An 18,957-nucleotide genomic window follows, 5' to 3' on the forward strand; every position below is an offset into this window, starting at 1 on the left:
CACAGCAGCTCCTACTAAGTCTTTCACTCATGTAAATTGCAGCCAAGACAAATTCTCAGCAACTTTTTCAATTCCTTTTAAAAACTTAATGTAGAATTTTACATTTATGTCTGTTTCTATTCATCTTGTTTCTCAGTTTTTAGCTTTCAAATAAATTTCTGAACTCAATGTACTAGTTATACTTCCATCATTAGGTCTTTACCTTAAGCATGTCATTTCCCTTCCATCTAAATCAGAGTAAACAAGTGTTCAATAGGATGAGGCCTAAGAAAGTATTACTGATTCTTGCGAATTCTTTAGGGAACTATAATTCTGTTATGTTCCTCCTTCTTCAAAACCAGTTTCTCCCTTATGGACTTTCCCCTGATTTCTATACCACATGTAAGACTGATCAGTTGTTTACCAGGACTAAAGACTTTCAGAGTCAGAAGGGACTTTCCAGGATCATCTGGTCTTGCCCAACTCTCGCCTTTACACATAAGGAACAGAAGATTAGGAAAGTTATATACCCTTGGCCACATGGCCTATAAGTGATATATCTGGGAGCAGAACAAAGGAATTCTAAATACATATAAATGATGTTCTTTCCAGTACAGGTTTTTATTTAATTTTTTTGTATTTTTATCTGTTCACTTGATTTATATGAAGATAAATTACTGCTTTTTATTATTCTCTGCTTTCTCTAAAACAATGTGCCCTTTTTGTTCTCAAGGGTATTCTGGCTACCACACAAGGAGCACATATATTGTTTCCTCTTACTTTTCAAGGCCATTCAGGGAAAAGGTTGGTGAACAGCTACAGAGCTAAATAAATATAAATTCTGCCTTACTGCAGGCAGTGAGGAAAGGAATATTTTGATTATAAATCTCAAATCCTGACTCTCAGTCTACACATGTATTTAAAAATAACTATCAACTTTCTAAGACTCTATAGATTTTATACTGTATTGATGGTATATATTAAATCACTGTATCAATGATATAACATATTCTTTTTATACCACTTCTAGTTGATTTATGGTCAACATCACTTAGATATCAAACTCAGATACGAAATATTAATAATAAATAACAACCACCAGCTACCTCCTCACCAGAATGTAAGTTCTGTGACAGTTAGTGTAACAACCACCACCTACCTCCTCATCAGAATGTAACTTCTGTGACAGTTAGTGTTAGTTTTTCATTCTATAATTTTTGTGTGGCTTGCAGTGGGTAGGCTCTCAATAAAAATGCTGATAAACAAATGAATGAATAAATAAGCTCTTTAAAAGGAAAACTAACCCCCCAAAATGGGTCTAAAATTTTAACAACTCCCCAAAAAGTAAACAAAAGAGATATATTCTAAAAGGATTTACTTGGCCACCAAAGTTAATTAAAGAAATGAATGAGTCTTAATATTACAACTTTTTTTTCAACAAAGTGCTTTTACTCCCTTTCCATTTTGCTCTTTGCCCCGAAATCTTTTGACAGGTTACTTTTTGTTTCCTTAGACTCCTTACACATAAGAGACTTCTACAACAATCCCTCTGTTCATTTTCCTAGAACCACCGAGCAATTGTTCAAAGAGACCAAATCAAGTTCACTATCATAAGAGTATAAAAAGGCTATCAGCAGATACACAGATGAGGTTCTTGTTAGTATTAGAATTACTTTATGACCTGAACTCAAAAACAATCTAAGAATTCACTATTTTCTGTCAATGTTTTCATATTCTTTGTATGCAGCTGCTCTCACAATTCATTTCAAAATATCAAGTCTCACATTAACCAAAATAGCAATTTCTAGCAATCCGACATTAAGTCAAAACATTCTCTTTACTGATGCTTTTATTAAACATTATCTTCTACATCAGTCCTCTGAAATCTAAGCAAAAAGCACCAGAACAATATCATGTTACTTCAAATGTTGAGGATGAAGGAACTTGCTCACTTAAAGCCTTTTTCTCCTCCTGTTTTTAATATGTTTACAATTTATGTAATTCACTTCAAATGTCTATGCTAAGTTCAAAGAACTAACTGCATCAAACTCAAATCATTTATATCCTTTTCCTGTCTGTTATTTAAACATTGATATTAAAAATTTTTTAATTACTTATCAAGTCAAAGCTATTGATATTTGATGTATCACCAATCACTTAGCTTATGTTTCATAAACAATATAAAGCACCAGCCTATATAAACCCACCATGTTCTATCCATAGTTTTCCTTTAAATTCACAAAGTGAAAAATCTATTTCAAAAACTACAAGAAAACTACAGATTTAATAAACAGATTAACTTACTGAAAAAAATTTTAAAGACCTTTAACCAATCCATTCTGAAAAAAAATCCCGTGTTCTCTTTCGTCAGTTTGTTAACACAGCTCAGGATAATTCTCGGTGAACTTCCTGGTTCTGCAACATTGAAACTCCCCACACCCAATCCATGTGACTTGGCCCACACCCAGGCAATAGAAAGGTTTGCTGAGGCTTCTCTCTTTCCAAAACACTTTTCCCCTGAACTCCAACAGAACCTATAAAACAAGTATATCATGATGGCCACAAATATGACCTTACTATTCATATTTATTTTGGAAGAAGCTTTAAAGCGTGTATTTTTTTTTCAACAGTTGAAAATATATTCATGTATTCATTCTTTCCTTTGTTCTCTCCTTTTCTTTCTTAACCTTCAAACAGTGTCTCCATCAGCACAATCAATCATTGTGAAAAAAATCCATTAGTTATATGGGACATTTAAGTTACCTACCAAAAAGGGATTCAGAAATTCTGAGAAAGGAAAGAAAGCTGTCCGATGCAAAAGCTGGATTTACATCATTATACAGTCTAACTATAGACCACTAGTCCCCTGGAATAGACAGCAATAACTGTAATATACTAATAAAATTTACAGTGATAGCCTAGAACTTAAATAGATATAGTCTTGCTGAAACTGTCTCAATAATATCAGAAAATAATATGGAAGTTTTCCCAGGAATATTAATAATAAAAACTGTATCTAATAAGGCTTTTAAAATTCATATGCAGTCATATCTAAAACTGGGGTGTTTTTCCTCTTTGCTCTATATTAGTTTTTTCACTATCTTTTGTTAATTACTGTCACATCTGCTATACCTCTCAGGATACCACTATCCTTTTTAAAAGGAACATAAAAGTTTATCTAGGTGTGGCCCTAGTCCTTTCTGTGCCTTCATCACTATGAGGCATACTTTCTTGATAGAAGTTACCTTAACTTTCCCTAATACACCTAATCAACATGCTTTAAATAAATGTCCAGTATTTACAAAATCACAAGTATTCCTGGTTGTAACTTTGGTCTCTTCAGCTATTCAAGGACAATCTCTTTCCAAATGTCTTTCATTCATATGAGAATTGTCTTCTATTTAAAAACTACTATTAAAAACTAATAATAATGGCCTTATTTGCAAAACCTTAAAATCTCAAAAAAAGGCAAACCTAGTTAAAGCAGTTAAGTATCATGGTGAAAATTCAGATTAGTAACTCCATTTATTAAATGACCTTTCTAATAGAATAATAGAATAACAATAATGCTGAATAAGAAATAAAAACTAATATAAAGCAGTTAGTCAATAATATTCCATATTCATCAATCATGCCACATTACTCTCAAACTATCTTTTTTCAAGGAGAAACTTTACTTCTTCTCCTACATATATACCAAAAACTATTAAGTAACAGCATGCTTGCCTGAATACCTGAGGGAAATTCTGTCCCTCCCAATTCCTTCCTGTCAGCCAAGGAGAATTAAGAGAGAGAGAGAGAGAGACAGCCTAGGCCTCATTTGCACGTATTTCCTTCCTATCACAGCTTGGCCAAGCCCAATGTGAAGTAGGTTCCCCTATCCCTGGCCCTAACGGAAGGCCAGTAAAAACAAACAAACTTTACAGTTAGGGGAAGAAAGAAGAGGAAAAAAGAGAAACAAAATAAGAAAGAGATAAGCTTTGTAGATGCTAATATACAGTAATGCACAATTTAAAACTCTTTTATCAAATATAAGAATAAAATGATAGTTTGTTTTTAAAAGCACAGTTCAAAATATAAGCCATTAGATGTAAAATGAAGCAATGAAGCAATCCTGTAAAATATGTTGCCTTGATGACAAGGAGGATATTCTGCATCTCACTCATTTTATCCCTATTTCAATTAGATGTAGAATCTGTCTAAATTCCAACAGGCACTCATGGTTCAAGGAGCCCCTGATAGAAGATCAGAGTTAAGTTCCACTGTCAGCATCACTCTGGCTTGACTCTTGAACTCTGGCCAGATCCACCAGCTAGATTTACAGAAACTGACCTTCACCGGTCTCCTTGAACACACCTGACTTGAATATCCCTGCTATGAGCCAAATTTACCTTGCCTAGCTGAAATCCCAGCCCTGGGATATTCTAGTTGATTCTGCCCACTGCTGCCAAAATTCAGTACAAACAGCCAAGCTCCAGCATTCATTTAAAAGAAAGTACTGTCATTCTTGTTTTAATACAAAAATAACTTACCTAACGTATCCTTTAGGTTTTTTACAATCGATGCTTTCCGAGCACTGTTTTTCCTTTCCACGTAGTTAGAAGGCACAAAACCCGTTTTATTCATGGAATTTCGAACTCGCCACCAGGACTTAGAATCATCCAGAAGCCACAATCTCTCATTCTTCTTGATGTCCAGCTCTTGTTCTTGTTGGGCCACATAATCAAATTTGGCTACTACCACCACTTCTTCTGCCATTTTTCAGCAGCTTCTGCACTGTAACCACACAGAAAATATTTTACATAAGGTTTAACTAGTAGTAGTCTACATGCTTTTCCAAAGAAACACACCTAAGAACCAAAGAGCACTGAATGATTGAAAATAAAAATATGAAAAAAATTAAAATACCAGGCATATGCTAATCAATACAAAACTGATGTAGCTATATTAATAACTTAAGGCAAAACTATTACTAGTGATAAGGAAATTAACTACATCATGATAAAAGGGTTTTTTTTTTTTTTTTTTGGCTGTACGTGGCCCTCTCACTGTTGTGGGCTCTCCCGTTGCGGAGTGCAGGCTCAGCCGCCATGGCTCACAGGCCTAGCCACTCCGTGGCATGTGGGATCTTCCAGGACCAGGGCACGAACCTGTGTCCCCTGCATCAGCAGGCGGACTCTCAACCACTGCGCCACCAGGGAAGCCCACGATAAAAGGTTTTATTCAATATATATAACAGCTAAACTTATATGTACCTATTAATATAGCTCCAAAATAGAACCACAGGGAAAAATTGACAAAATCATCATCATAGAGAACTTTTAACATGTTTATCTCAGTAATAAATTAAGGAGACAAAATATTAGTAAGGCTAAAGAAGAACTGACATCATAACCGCTAAGTTTGATGTAATAAACATATACAAATATAACTTCCAAACAGAAGAATATAAACAGAACATATACAAAAATCAATCAAATGCTAGGCCATAAAAAAGTCTCTACATTTTCATGTACTTGGCACCCTACAACCATATTCTGACAATTATAATAAAAAGACAGCTTTTCAAAAACCTTATATATTAATATTTAGAAACTTCTAAAAACTCATGAGTCAATGAAGAAATCATAATAGAATTTGGAAAATACTTAAAAGTAAAATTAAAGACTATATAGCTAACTTTGTGGGATACACCAAAAGGAGTATATAAAAAGGAGATTTGTAAATAGTTACATCAGAAAAATAAAAGTTAAAAATAAATTAATGAACTGATCATCTGTCTTCAATTAGAAAAGAAGAACATAAAGAAAAGTAGATAAAAGGAAATAATACAAATAAAAGCAGAATTTAATGAAACAGAAAACAAAGATATAGAAGAAAGGCTCAGCAAAACAAAAGGTAGTTCTTTGTCATGACTAAAAAATGGACAGAGTCTGGCAAGACTAATCAATGAAAAAAGGAAAAGAGCGCCCAGAAATAAACCCACATACCTATGGTCAATTAATCTTCAACAAAAGAGGCAAGAAAATACAATGGAGAAAAGACAGTCTCTTCAGCAAGTGGTGTTGGGAAAGCTGGACAGCCACATGTAAATCAATGAAGTTAGAACACACCCTCACACCATACACAAAAATAAACTTAAAATGGCTTAAAGACTTAAATATAAGACATGACACCATAAAACTCTGAGAAGAGAATATACGCAAGACATTCTCTGACATAAATCGTACCAAGGCAACAGAAATAAAAGCAAATATAAACAAATAGGACCTAAACAAACTTAAAAGCTTTTGTACAGCAAAGGAAACCACAAACAAAATGAAAAGACAAACTATGGACTGGGAGAAAATATTTGCAAATGATGTGACCGACAAGGGCTTAATTTCCAAAATATACAACTAGCTCAAACAACTCAATAACAAAAAAACAAACAACCCAATCAAAAAATGGGCAGAAGACCTAAATAGACATTTCTCCGAAGAAGACATATAGATGGCCAACAGGCACATGAAAAAATGCTCAACACTGCTAACTATTAAAGGTATGCAAATCAAAGCTACAATGAGGTACCACCTCACACTGGTCAGAATGGCAATCATTAAAAAGTCTACAAATAACAAATGCTGGAAAGCATATGGGGAAAAGGAAACCCTCTTATACTGTTGGTGGGGATGTAAACTGGTGCAGCCACTATGAAAACCAGTATGGAGGTCCCTCAAAAAACTAAAAATAGAGTTGCCATATGATCCTGCAATTCCACTCCTGGGCATATATCCAGACAAAACTATAATTTGAAAAGATACATGTACCCCCACTCTTCATTGAAGCACTATTTACAATTGCCAAGACATGGAACAATCTAAATGTCCATCAACAGAGGAATGGATAAAGAAGATGTGGTATATATATACAATGGAGTACTACTCAGCCATAAAAAAATGAAATAATGCCATTTGCAGCAACATGGATGGACCTAGAGATTATCACAGTAAGTGAATTAAGTCAGAAAGAGAAAGACAAATACAATATATATGACACAAATGAACTTATCTACAAAACAAACTCACAGAGAACAGACTTTTGGTTGCCAAGGGCAGGGGGTGTGGGAGGGATGGACTGGAGTTTGGCATTAGCAGATGCAAACTATTATATATACCATGGATAAACAAGGTCTTACTGTATAGCACAGGGAACTGTATTCAATATCCTGTGATAAACCATAATGGACAAGAATATGAAAAAGAACATATATATATGTGTAACTGAATTACTTTGCTGTACAGCAGAAATTAACACATTGTAAATCAACTATACTTCAATAAATTTTTTTAAAAATGAAAAAAAGCACACCAAATTACCAGGAATAAAAGGGGAGTCATAATTATAGATGCTACAGACATTCAAAAGACATGGCAATATTAAAAGCTTCATCAATAAATCTGAGAAAAAGTAAAATGTACAAATTTACAGAAAAATTAAAATAACAAAAGTAATAAAATTGAATTAGTCATTAAGAAATCTTCCCATAATGAAAACACCAGGTCCAGATGGTTTCACAGGCAAGTTCTATTAAAATTCAAAGAACAAATAAATCCAACTTATGCAAACTCTTTTAGAACAAAGAAAGGAAATGTTACAAACCTAAGTCACTTCTGAACCTAGAATAGCTCTCTGCTTTCTTCAGAGAGACTATTTTACATAAAGAGCCATCCTGGTTTAGCAAGCAAAAGAAATCAGCTTCTGATTTTGGATATTGACTATCCAAAATACTGATTCTGTTTTCTCAATGATGAAGCAAGTTCTTCAATGTACTCAGGGAAATGCATTTTAATCTAGAATTCAACAAGCCCTCGCATTCAAGTGTAGATACTTTTACATCTACAAGGTAGATACTTTTGGGGGGTTATTGCAAGGTCTCAAAACCTACCATACAGACTTCTAAAATAATGACTCAAGTATATACAGCAGCAAAATTAATAATGTTAAAAAAAAAGAGGACGATGTGGTATTCAAGAAATGACGAACAGGGAGAAACCAGAAAAATTAATTTGTATTCTTGCAATTTTTCTGTTTGAAATTACTTGCAAATAAAAACTTACAACCAGAACTTCCCTGGTGGTCCAGTGGCTAAGACTCTGCACTCCCAATGCAGGGGGCCCAGGTTCCATGCCTGGTCAGGGAACTAGATTCCACATGCCTCAACTAAAAGTTCACATGCCACAACTAAAGATCACGCATGCCGCAACAAAAAACCGGCGTGCTACATTCAACTAAGACCAGGCGCAGCCAAATTGGAAAAAAAAAAAAAAGGGTACAACCAAGTCTAAATAATAACTGGTGCATGATGTAAAAAATCACAAGTGATAGACTTTTTGAGACACTGAAAAGCAGAGAGATTTTGTCAGGGATACTTGGGCACCAACTGTGATTCCTTCCTGTGGGAACCTGTCTTCCCACCCCCTTACTAATCTAAAAAATTAATCTACAAAATTAATCTTAAAAAAAGAGTATAATGATAAGAGTTGGTTAAAAAAAAAAAACAACAATAAGAGTTGGTATAATAGTTGGTAGGTTGTATATCCAGCATTCATTTTCTCTTTTCCTAACAATATCCCAATTATCCTTATAGTTGCCACCTCATTATTATTATTTTAGCCATGCAACTTGGGGGAATGACTCTAGCTTCAAAGGTGTATTTGGGTTAATGAAAGCTTTCCCTCCATTTAGAATCACCTATGGAGCTTTTTAAAAAATACAGGAGCTTGGGGCCCCTACTTCAGAGATTCTAATCAGTGTGGATTGTCACTCAGGCATTACTATTTTTAAAAGCCATCCAAGTGATTCTAATGTACATGCAGGACTGAGAACTCATCTAAGCCAATCATGACAATCTCTTCCTTGCTAGTTTTGTCCATATTAACCCACTTAAGGCCAATGGGATGCAAGGAAAACTATGCTAGCAACTTCAGGGTAATGATGACTGGCTCTTGAGAAACGTAGTAAAAGACTGTCTTTGTATTTTGTCATGGACAGATGTGAGGCCTGCAGCCATCTTGTCACCAGCTGGAGAATGAAGCTGACAAACAAATGAAAGGAGAGCTTCTGGGAAATAGAGCCAGATCTGCTAAAATAAGTACTAAAAACTGCCCCCTAAACCTCCAGTTCCTTGAACTAATGTGTTTCTTTATTACGTTAAGACAGTTTTAGTTGGGTTTTGTTCTTTTCAGCTGAAATTCCCACTATAGGCAAACATACCCTATCAGATATCAAAATGCACTAAAATATTAAAGCAATTTAAAAGAATATGATATTGGTATAGAATATCAAATAGACCAGTAGAATATAGATTAAGGTCCAGAAACAGATACACCTACATACAGGTGGCTTTAGAAGCCCTCTTCTCTAATATACTAGCTATGAGTTCTTCTAATTTAGGTCTTTTTGAAATAGATGGAGTACTTCAAACCACTTAACACAAAATGAATTTTTGTATATATTTTCCCCCTAAACATTTACAGTGGTCTCACCCAGGCCTAATTCACAAGCAAGTAATTTTTTTAAGTGACTTCTTTGTAAGTCTTTCCAAAGCAATCAACTTTGTTTTCACAAAAGCAATTTTCTTTCAGCACTATTTTTGTTAATTTATATAATATACAAGATTATAGTAAGAAGCACACCTGAAAGATACAATACCTCTAATTCTTGGTAAGCAGATTCAACTCAATTGGTGAGAGTAGAAATATGTCAAGGGTATCAGGTTATATGTTTCATAATGGAAATAAAGGGGTTTAGTCAGTTAATTAGGCAAGTCAGCGAACTTCTACTATGTGTCTTTAAATATGCAAAAATATGAGAATTTCATATCTAGCAGGGGTGACATTTCAAATCACTGGAGAAGAATGAGTTATTCAATAACTGATACTAGGACTACTAACTATCTATTTGGGAAAAAAGTGTCCTACCTCACACTATATACAAAAGTAAATTAGACAGGGCTTCCCTGGTGGCGCAGTGGTTGAGAGTCCGCCTGCCGATGCAGGGGACACGGGTTCGTGCCCCAGTCCAGGAAGATCCCACATGCCGCGGAGCAGCTGGGCCCGTGAGCCATGGCCGCTGAGCCTGCGCGTCCGGAGCCTGTGCTCCGCAACGGGAGAGGCCACAGCAGTGAGAGGCCCGCGTACCACAAAAAAAAAAAAAAAAAAAAAAAAAAAAGTAAATTAGACAGACAACCTTGACTTCCAGGAAGACAGAGTAGTTGTACTTTTCTCTATTTCTCCAGCTAAGTAGAACTAAAAACCCTGGATATTACATACGAATCAAACAAAAGAAAACTCTGAAAGGTAAAGAGAAGGAAAATCAGCTGGGAAACTCAGGACCCAAGTAACAACATAGTGGTGAATCCCCTAGGTTTTCTTTTTGCCTGGTATATCCTAGACTTGAAGATTGGCAAGCTAAACACACCAACAGGCAGAGAAAAAAACAACAAAAACAACAAAACCCAGTGCTCTCCAGACAATGGATCAAAAAAGGGACAGCTTAGCAATACAGAAAACTTTTTAGACAATAAAAACTCTACTCCAGTCAAACACTGCAGAAAAAACGGGCCCCACCCATGCCAGCAAAGACCAAGAAGGAAACCTAGATTTTCTACCCTTGAGAGGCTATAATGGGGCACCACAACATCTCTGCCTGGTGGTGTAAGTAAAGACCAACTAAGGTGCCAGGACTTTTATTACCCATCAGCCAGACAATCGGCAAAGATGTAAAAGAAATCAAGGGCTTCCCTGGTGGCGTAGTGGTTGAGAGTCCGCCTGCCGATGCAGGGGACACGGGTTCATGCCCTGGTCTGGGAAGATCCCACATGCCGCGGAGCGGCTGGGCCCGTGAGCCATGGCCGCTGAGCCTGCGCGTCCGGAGCCTGTGCTCCGCAATGGGAGAGGCCACAACAGTGAGAGGCCCGCGTACCGCAAAAAAAAAAAAAAAAAAATCAATAACACATTCAACCAACAGGATCTAACCAACATTTATATAATATTCCAATGAGCGACAGCAAAATATACATGCTTTTCAAGTGCCCCTGAACAAATAACAAGATAGACCATATCCTGGGCCATAAAATAAACCTCAACAAATTTAAAATAACTGAAATTATAAAGTGTATTCTCTGACTACAACAGGATCAAACTAGAAATCAACAATAGAAAGATAACAGAAAAACCTCCAAATATTTGGAACATACTTCTAAATAATCCATGGGTCAAAGAAGTCTCAAGGAAAGTTCATTTACACTGAAATGAAAATGAAAATAAAATCTATCCAAATTTGTGACATAAGATCAACCTGCAAAAAGCAACTGTATTTCTATATACTAGAAATGAACACATGGACACCGAAATTAAAAGTAATACCATTTATAATAAAAGGAAAAAAATGAAAGAAGTGCTAATCTAACAAAACATCAAGAGGACTATATGTTGAAAACTACAAATGCAGATGAAAGAAATCAAAGAAGATCTAAATAATAGTGTTTATGGAATGGAAGATTCAACACAGTAAAGGTGTCAATTTTTTCCAAACTGATATACAGGTGATATAATTCTTATTAAAATCCCAGCAAAAACTTTTGTATATATAGAATTATTATTCTATAATTTTTATGGAAAGGCAAAATAACTAGAATAGCAAAAACAATTTTTAAAAGTTAGAATAAAGTGGGGAAATACTTACTATGTAGCTACAGTAAGCCAAGACTTACTGTATTTGCAAAGGGATACACACATATATCAATGGAACAGAACTGAAAACCCAGAAATAGAGCCACACAAATATGCCCAACTGAATTTTGACAAAGGTGCAAAAAATAATTCAATGGAGGAAAACAGCTTTGTCAACAAATGTTGCAAGAGCTAATGGAGACCAAAATTGGCAAACAAAAAAAATATACATTAACCTAAACTCACACCTTATACAAATACTAACTCAAACTGGATGACAATCTTAAATATAAAACTTGAAACTTTTAGAATAATATATGGAATAAAACCTTCAGACCACAGAGCTAGGCAAAGAGTTCTTAAACTTGACACTGAAAGTAAGATCCATAAAAGGAAAAACTCAACAGTAGAAAAACAACTCCAATTAGAAAACAAGCAAAAGACATAAAGAGACATTAACTGAAGAAGATGTATAGATGGCAAACATGCACATGAAAAGATGCTCATCATCATTAGCTACTGAGAAAATGCAAATTAAAACCACACTGAGACATCACTACACACCTATCAGAATGGCTAAAACAGAAGAGTAACAATACCAAATATTGACAAGGATATGTTGAAACTGAATCACCCGTACTTTGCTGATGAGAATTTTAAATGGTACAGACCCCTGGAAAACAGTTTGGCAGTTTCTTGTAAAACTAAACATGCAACCACCATACAAGTGAGCAGTTGTATTCTTGGGCTTTTATCCCAGAGACATGAAGATTTATATTCATGCAAAAACTTTTACATGAATGTTTACAGCAACTTCATTTGTGAAGTCAAAAAATGTAAACCACCCAGATGTCCTTCAACAGGCAAATGGTTAAACAAACTGTGGTATACCCATACCATGGAACACTACTTAGCAATAAAAAGAAAAAAATTATCGATACATGCAATAACCTGGATGTATCTCCAGGGAATTATGCTGAATTGGGTGGGGGGAGCCAATCCCAAAGGTTACACACTATATAATTCCATTTATCTGACATTCTTGAAATGATAAAATTATAGAAATGGTGAGCAGATTTAATGCCTTCCTGGGGTTATGGACAGGGTGGGAGTGGGAAGGAAATGCGTGGTTATAAAAGGGCAGCAAGAGGGAGTCTTGTGGTAATGGAAATGTTCTGTATCTTGACTATCAATATTAATACCCTGTTTGTTATACTGTACTAGACTTCTGCCCTATGTTACCATAGTACTTCATCATTATACAAGTATCACACTTTCCTCAACTATACCTTACTGATGGACAGTGGGTTGTTTCCGGTCTTCTGGTATTAAATAGTGCTGCAATAGTGCTCATATACATGTCACTTTGTTTTCCTGTTTTCTGTGCCTCTGGGTTCGAGTCATAGAAGAATGCTGAGATGAAGCTTAAGGTTTATATAATTTTGTGAATACTGCAAAATTTCCTATCTATTGGCTCTTTATCTTTTTGTATTCTCAACAATATATGAGAGTGATTATTTCCTCACAGCCTTGCCAAGAAACTATGTAGTCAATATTTTGGATTTTTGCCAATTAGATAAGAAATACTACTTCAGAGCAGTTTTTATTTGTGTTTCTCTATTACAGTGAGATTGAGCACCTTTCCCAAAATTTAAAGGACATTTGCATTTGTTTTTCTGTGTGGACTACTTGTTTCTATCTTTTGACCATTTTCCTATGGTGCGGCTTCTTTCAGTTTTTAGAAGCTCTCTGTATAGTAGGAATATATGCCCTTTGTCTTTGGTATAAATTTTTCCATTTTGTCATTATCTTTTTAATTTGGTTATCGTACTTTTTGAGAAGAAAATTTTTGAAGAACAGCTCAAAATTGTAAATGCACATTTCTTTGAACCAGCAATCTACATACTATGGGCAAAAATGATTCAAGTACCCAAAGTCATTTATGTAAAAATGTTTGCTGCAGCACTGCTTATGTGAAAAATCAGGAGTGAAATGTACACCAAGAGTGCCTAATTATAAATACTGGTATGGTAAAATGTCCAAGAAATATTAAGCAAAAAATACAAATTCAAAACAATATGCTTATTATGATTGTATTTTGAAAACATCCTACTACATATGCTTATATATGCATTAAAAAGTTCAGGGAGGATACACATCAAATTGCACAGTGGTAGCCTCACTGAGTGGTAAGACTGGTAAGACTTTCATTCCCTACTCCATAGATATGTGTGGTTTGAATATTTTTCAATAGGTACATATTACTTGATTTTTTTAAATGTACTATAAAAAGAGAAAAACAACTGAAAGCTAGCTAATAGGAACTGGTATCCAGAACACAAAGTATGGGTGAGGAAACATGGGGCATGTAAGAGAAAAAAAGAAATGTAAGAGTAGTAAGTTGTCATAGAACTAAATCAGCTTTACAGTAGAATTACACAGAATTTAAACAATTGGAATCTAAAACGAAAACAAAAAACAAACAAAAAAAAACCCACTTATAATTCAGCTTTCCTTTGATGACCATTTTCCTCAGTTAAGTACCAGATAAAAGAGCTAACCTTAGAGTTCAGATAGTAGGGAAAACTATGCATCTTTAAAAACAAGTAACAAAGTAAACTAACATGTTAACACTACAAGAGGGACAACAATTGAGGCCAACTGAGAAAACAAAGTAAATGCTTCCCATCTCATGCTTACCCTGGAACAGATGCTCAGAGTAGAATTACAGGTAGTAACATTTGCACTATTGTAATAGCCATTTCTCTCTTGCTCTCTTTTGGTTAGAGACTAAAAGTTTAGTTCAAAAAACAGAAATTAAATATGAAGTGACTCCATTGCACTTTGATTCAGCCCAGAGGCCTGGCTGTAAAGGTTGTCAATTAATATTCCACATTCTCCTACAAAAGCTTCAGCTCCATGTTTGCAACTACACTAACAATATTTGCACTGGGATGACCTTGGCCCCACTCTTCTTCCAGGAACTGGATTCTTATCCTTTTGTCTCTCTGTCCTTGTACCTAGCACCTGAACCCAGGAGCCTCATCAACCAGTGTCCATTTCCTCCCTGACATCAAGTGTTGGATTTCCTTTATAAAATCTGAACTACCTATTTTGATCCTCACTGACTACCTGCCCTCCTCTGATACTATGAACATCATGGACCTCGGATTTGACATCAGTCCCACTTTATAGTACTCACATCCTGCTTGCCTTTTTCTCCTGGGCTTATTTCATGATCTCAGTTTGTTTTTCAAATTCACTTCCAATCTCATTCCCAAACTGGACCTAGACACTATCGCTGATCATACTTCTGGCCTTTTCTGATCTGGTTACCACAAGAACAGAACCAAGTTGGAATTAAAGAACTCAATCATTTCAACATGTCACTAAAGACAGACAACATGAAATTTACTGTTCTTGGGATCTTCATAAATTACACCATTCTTTCTTATTGGAAAGGGATCAACAGACTAAGTTGGAGAACACCTACTGGCTTAAGATGAGAGGTTTTTACACCGTCACAAAGGCTGAGAGTTGCTAAAAATATGTAACTCTATACCAAGGAACATTTACTAAATGTCTGTAATTCAGGTATATCCTAGCATTTCCCTCACAACAATCATTTAAAGTATTACCCTCACTTTACAAGTATAATACAGATACTAAGAAGTTAAATGGCTCTTCAACCTTGAAAATAAGTGGTTGAAGCTGGGAGTCAAATGCATGTTCTTTTCACTCCCCCCAGAGTTCATGTATTTTTGATTACTGCTGACTATTAAGGAACAGAAGAGGAATACACAAGTTATAAATACATGGAAACCAATTACCTAGTAAATCAGCAATTCTCAAACTATTTGGTTTCAAAACCCCTTTACATACTTAAAAACTGAAGAGCTTTTTTGTTTAGGTTGGGTCTATCTATCAATATTTACCATATTAGGAATTAAAAGTGAGAAAATGTTAGGATATTTTCAATTCAATTAAATATAATCACATTTAATCCAATACATTTTAACATATTTTTATGAAAATTATATTTTCTAAAACAAAACATTAATGAAAAGAATAGAATTATTTTACATTTTTGCAAATCTTTTTAATGTCTGACTTAATAGAAGACAGGTGGATTCGCATATCTGTTTCTGCATTTAATGTATTACAACATCATTTTGGCTGAAAAGAAAACCTGGTCTCACACAAATGTATGGTTGGAAAAGGGGAAGAGTATTTTAAGAGTCTTTTCAGATAACTGTGGATTCTTTTTTGGTACTACACCAAAACTTGACAAGCAGTAGAGTTTCTTAAATACTAGTTTCTAATGTGGAATCTAAAACTTTATCAATGAACTTTTCCATACTGTTTTAAATATTAAAATTCACTGGTCTAAGTATTTTTTTTGTTTATCCACTCACCTTTTGTTTTTATTTTTTATAAATTTATTTATTTACTTATTTATTTTTGGCTACGTTGGGTCTTCGTTGTTGCATGCAGGCTTTCTCTAGTTGCAGTGCGCAGGCTCCTCATTGCAGTGGCCTCTCGTTGCAGAGCACAGGCTCTAGGCAAGCAGGCTTCAGTAGTTGTGGCACGCAGGCTCAGCAGTTGTGGCTCGTGGGCTCTAGCGCGCAGGCTCAGTAATTGTGGCGCACAGGCTAAGTTGCTCCATGGCATGTGGGATCTTCCCAGACCAAGGCTCAAACCCGTATCCCCTGCATTGGCAGGTGGATTCTTAACCACTGCACCACCAGGGAAGTCCTGGCCTAAGTATTTTAAATTTCAGGAATGATGAGTGTAAGCCTGCTGCAAACTTTCTCTCCAACTGTTTACAACTAAAATCTCCAGAAAAAAAATGCAAAGCATCAGCTACCTAAGGACCCTGAAAAGTATACAATAGGTAGATTGGAGAGGGAAATCAGCTTGAAAACAGACAAATACATAAATATCCTGTTGAATACACAAATTTCCTTTGAAATTTGACCAAACAATAAATTTCCTTTTGGTCACCCTACCACACACACACTTTATTTCCTAGCTATGACCCAAAGCCAAGAAGAATGGGAAATTGTGCGGAAGGTGCAGTAAGGAAGAACCTCATTTGGAAGAGAAGTTCATTTGGCCAAAAAACAGGGGGAAAAGCCTCTTGAAAGCCAGAGTGGGTGGGTTAAGTTCCTGAGGTTTTTTCCTTCTTTTCCCCCTCTCCCAGTCCGGTCCCAAGGCCAGCCTCAGTGCAGATCTGCACTGCTGACACAATGATGGAGACAGCATATACATTAAGACCCCAAGAGGGGACTTCCCTGATGGTCCAAGGGTTAAGACTCCATGCTTCCAATGCAGGGGACACGGGTTTGATCCCTGGATGGGGAACTAGGATCCCACATGACGCGCGGTGCGGCCAAAAAATTTTAAAAAATAATTTTAAAAAAAGACCCCAAGAGGACACCTATGCTTTCTCTATAGCCTCTTCACCCTGAAGTCAGGCACAGTCAGGCCCAGAACTGAGCAACAACATGCGAGACTGAAACTCTAATAAGAAAAGCCAATTTTTCTGGCCAAAGGAAGCAAGGGGTCACTGGGAGCTGGAGAATATTGGAGAACTCCCATGAAAGAAGAGCAGAAGAACGTAATCTATGACAAAGACTCTCTCTTTGACCAAACTCTAGCCAGGCTCCTCTGAACCCTCTTCTTAACTAGGCCTCAATCCTGACCTATAAAAACTGCAGACTCGGGGTTTCCCTGGTGGTGCAGTGGTTGAGAGTCTGCCTGCCGATGAAGGGGACACAGGTTCGTGCCCCGGTCCAGGAAGATCCCACATGCCGCAGAGCAGCTGGGCCCGTGAGCCATGGCCCCTGAGCCTGTGCGTCCGGAGCCTGCGCTCCGCAACAGGAGAGGCCACAACAGTGAGAGGCCCGCGTACTGCAAAAACAAACAAACAACAACAAAAAACTGCAGACTCTCAGCATAAATGACTTGTTATAAATGATTACTCACACTAACAGACTTGAACACACTAGGATAGTTTCTAATAGCTTAAGGCTCTATCCCTAAGATGACCCCTCCAGCCCCCTTAAGTTCCTGCCTGAGAAAGCTCAGTGCTGCCAGAATTTACTGTTTGTTCCAGCTAAATCTTGGTGATAGACAGGCCCCTGAACTCCCTCTTAGAGCAGTTACTTTAGAAAGCTTGCAATTATAAATACTTCCTCTGCTCCCTTGAGATATAAATTGTCTACCACCTAAAACTGTCTTCTCAAGGACCCAAGAGCCATCTGTTTAAAATGCAAACATTCAAGGAGATAACTCTCACTCTTGTTCCCAGACCCTGTAGGAAGATAAGGGCCCAACTTTTGGTGGGTGCCTTGCTCTAACTTGCACCACTGCCTCTGTTATAAAGAGAAGTTTATTTCTCCTCTGGATAAGTACCAATTACAAACCTTGTTGCCCTAGCCATATGGATCAATCCCCTTCAACACCGCTCTGTGCCTTTCCCTTAGCACATTCCAACTTCTTAAAAGTCTGCTGCCTTTTGTTTTGGCAAAGTTGAATTCAGTTCATGCTGGACTCTCTTCCCTGTCGTAGTATTTATTGAATAAAATCTATCCTTACCACTTCAATTAGTATCGAGCTTGTGAATCTTTTATATCTATAATTCTAGTTATGAACCAACTTAAGTACTAAACTCCCCTCCCCCAAGTTGGACATGCATGGAATTTCCAAAGAAGCATGACAAAGGCACTGAGAACGGAAATACAAAATAAACACCGCCCAAGCCCAGACCATCCCTGACTGGTGCACATAGCAAACAGACTCAAATACTACAGCAAAGGTTTAGAAAATGAAACTGATATTGGAACTACTGCCCATAAAACCAAGTAAAAACTGGTTTGAATCTAATCAGATTGATGCCTACTAAAACAACAGTAAATTCTCCAAAGGATTTTAACAGGATCCCAATTCTCACAACTTAATACTAGAAATGTCCAGTATATAACTCAAACTTACCCAACATATCAAGAAGTAAGAAAATTTGGGCAAGAATTGGAAGAAAAAACAACCAACAGATAGATGCGAACCAAAAATAACCCAGATATTGGAATTATCAAAAATCTTAAAGTGGCTAATATAACCATGCTCCATGAGGTAAAGGTGAACACTCAAACAAATGGAAAGATAAATCTCATCTGAGAAGGAGAAGCTATTAAATAGGACCAAATGGAAATTGTAGAGCTGAAAATCATAATATTTGAAATAAAAACTTCACTGGAGAGGC

The 18,957-nt window shown here is 36.3% G+C and overlaps 1 protein-coding gene across 3 annotated transcripts in view; it reads right to left on the reverse strand.

Annotated features, from left to right (window-relative positions):
* Positions 1-18,957, reverse strand: part of NCK1 (NCK adaptor protein 1) — an 83,224-nt gene that overhangs the window by 16,020 nt on the left and 48,247 nt on the right. For 2 of the 3 annotated variants that reach the window (XM_067737723.1, XM_067737724.1), the window contains exon 2: positions 4,512-4,755. In XM_067737723.1, coding sequence (XP_067593824.1) covers positions 4,512-4,737 — 226 coding nt within the window. In that variant the 5' untranslated portion in view covers positions 4,738-4,755. Of the gene's footprint in view, positions 1-2,283; positions 2,514-4,511; positions 4,756-18,957 lie in introns of those variants that run through there. The other variant, XM_067737725.1, reaches the window with a different exon arrangement.

Source organism: Pseudorca crassidens, chromosome 5 (assembly GCF_039906515.1).
Source record: "Pseudorca crassidens isolate mPseCra1 chromosome 5, mPseCra1.hap1, whole genome shotgun sequence".
NCBI classification, from domain to species: domain Eukaryota; kingdom Metazoa; phylum Chordata; class Mammalia; order Artiodactyla; family Delphinidae; genus Pseudorca; species Pseudorca crassidens.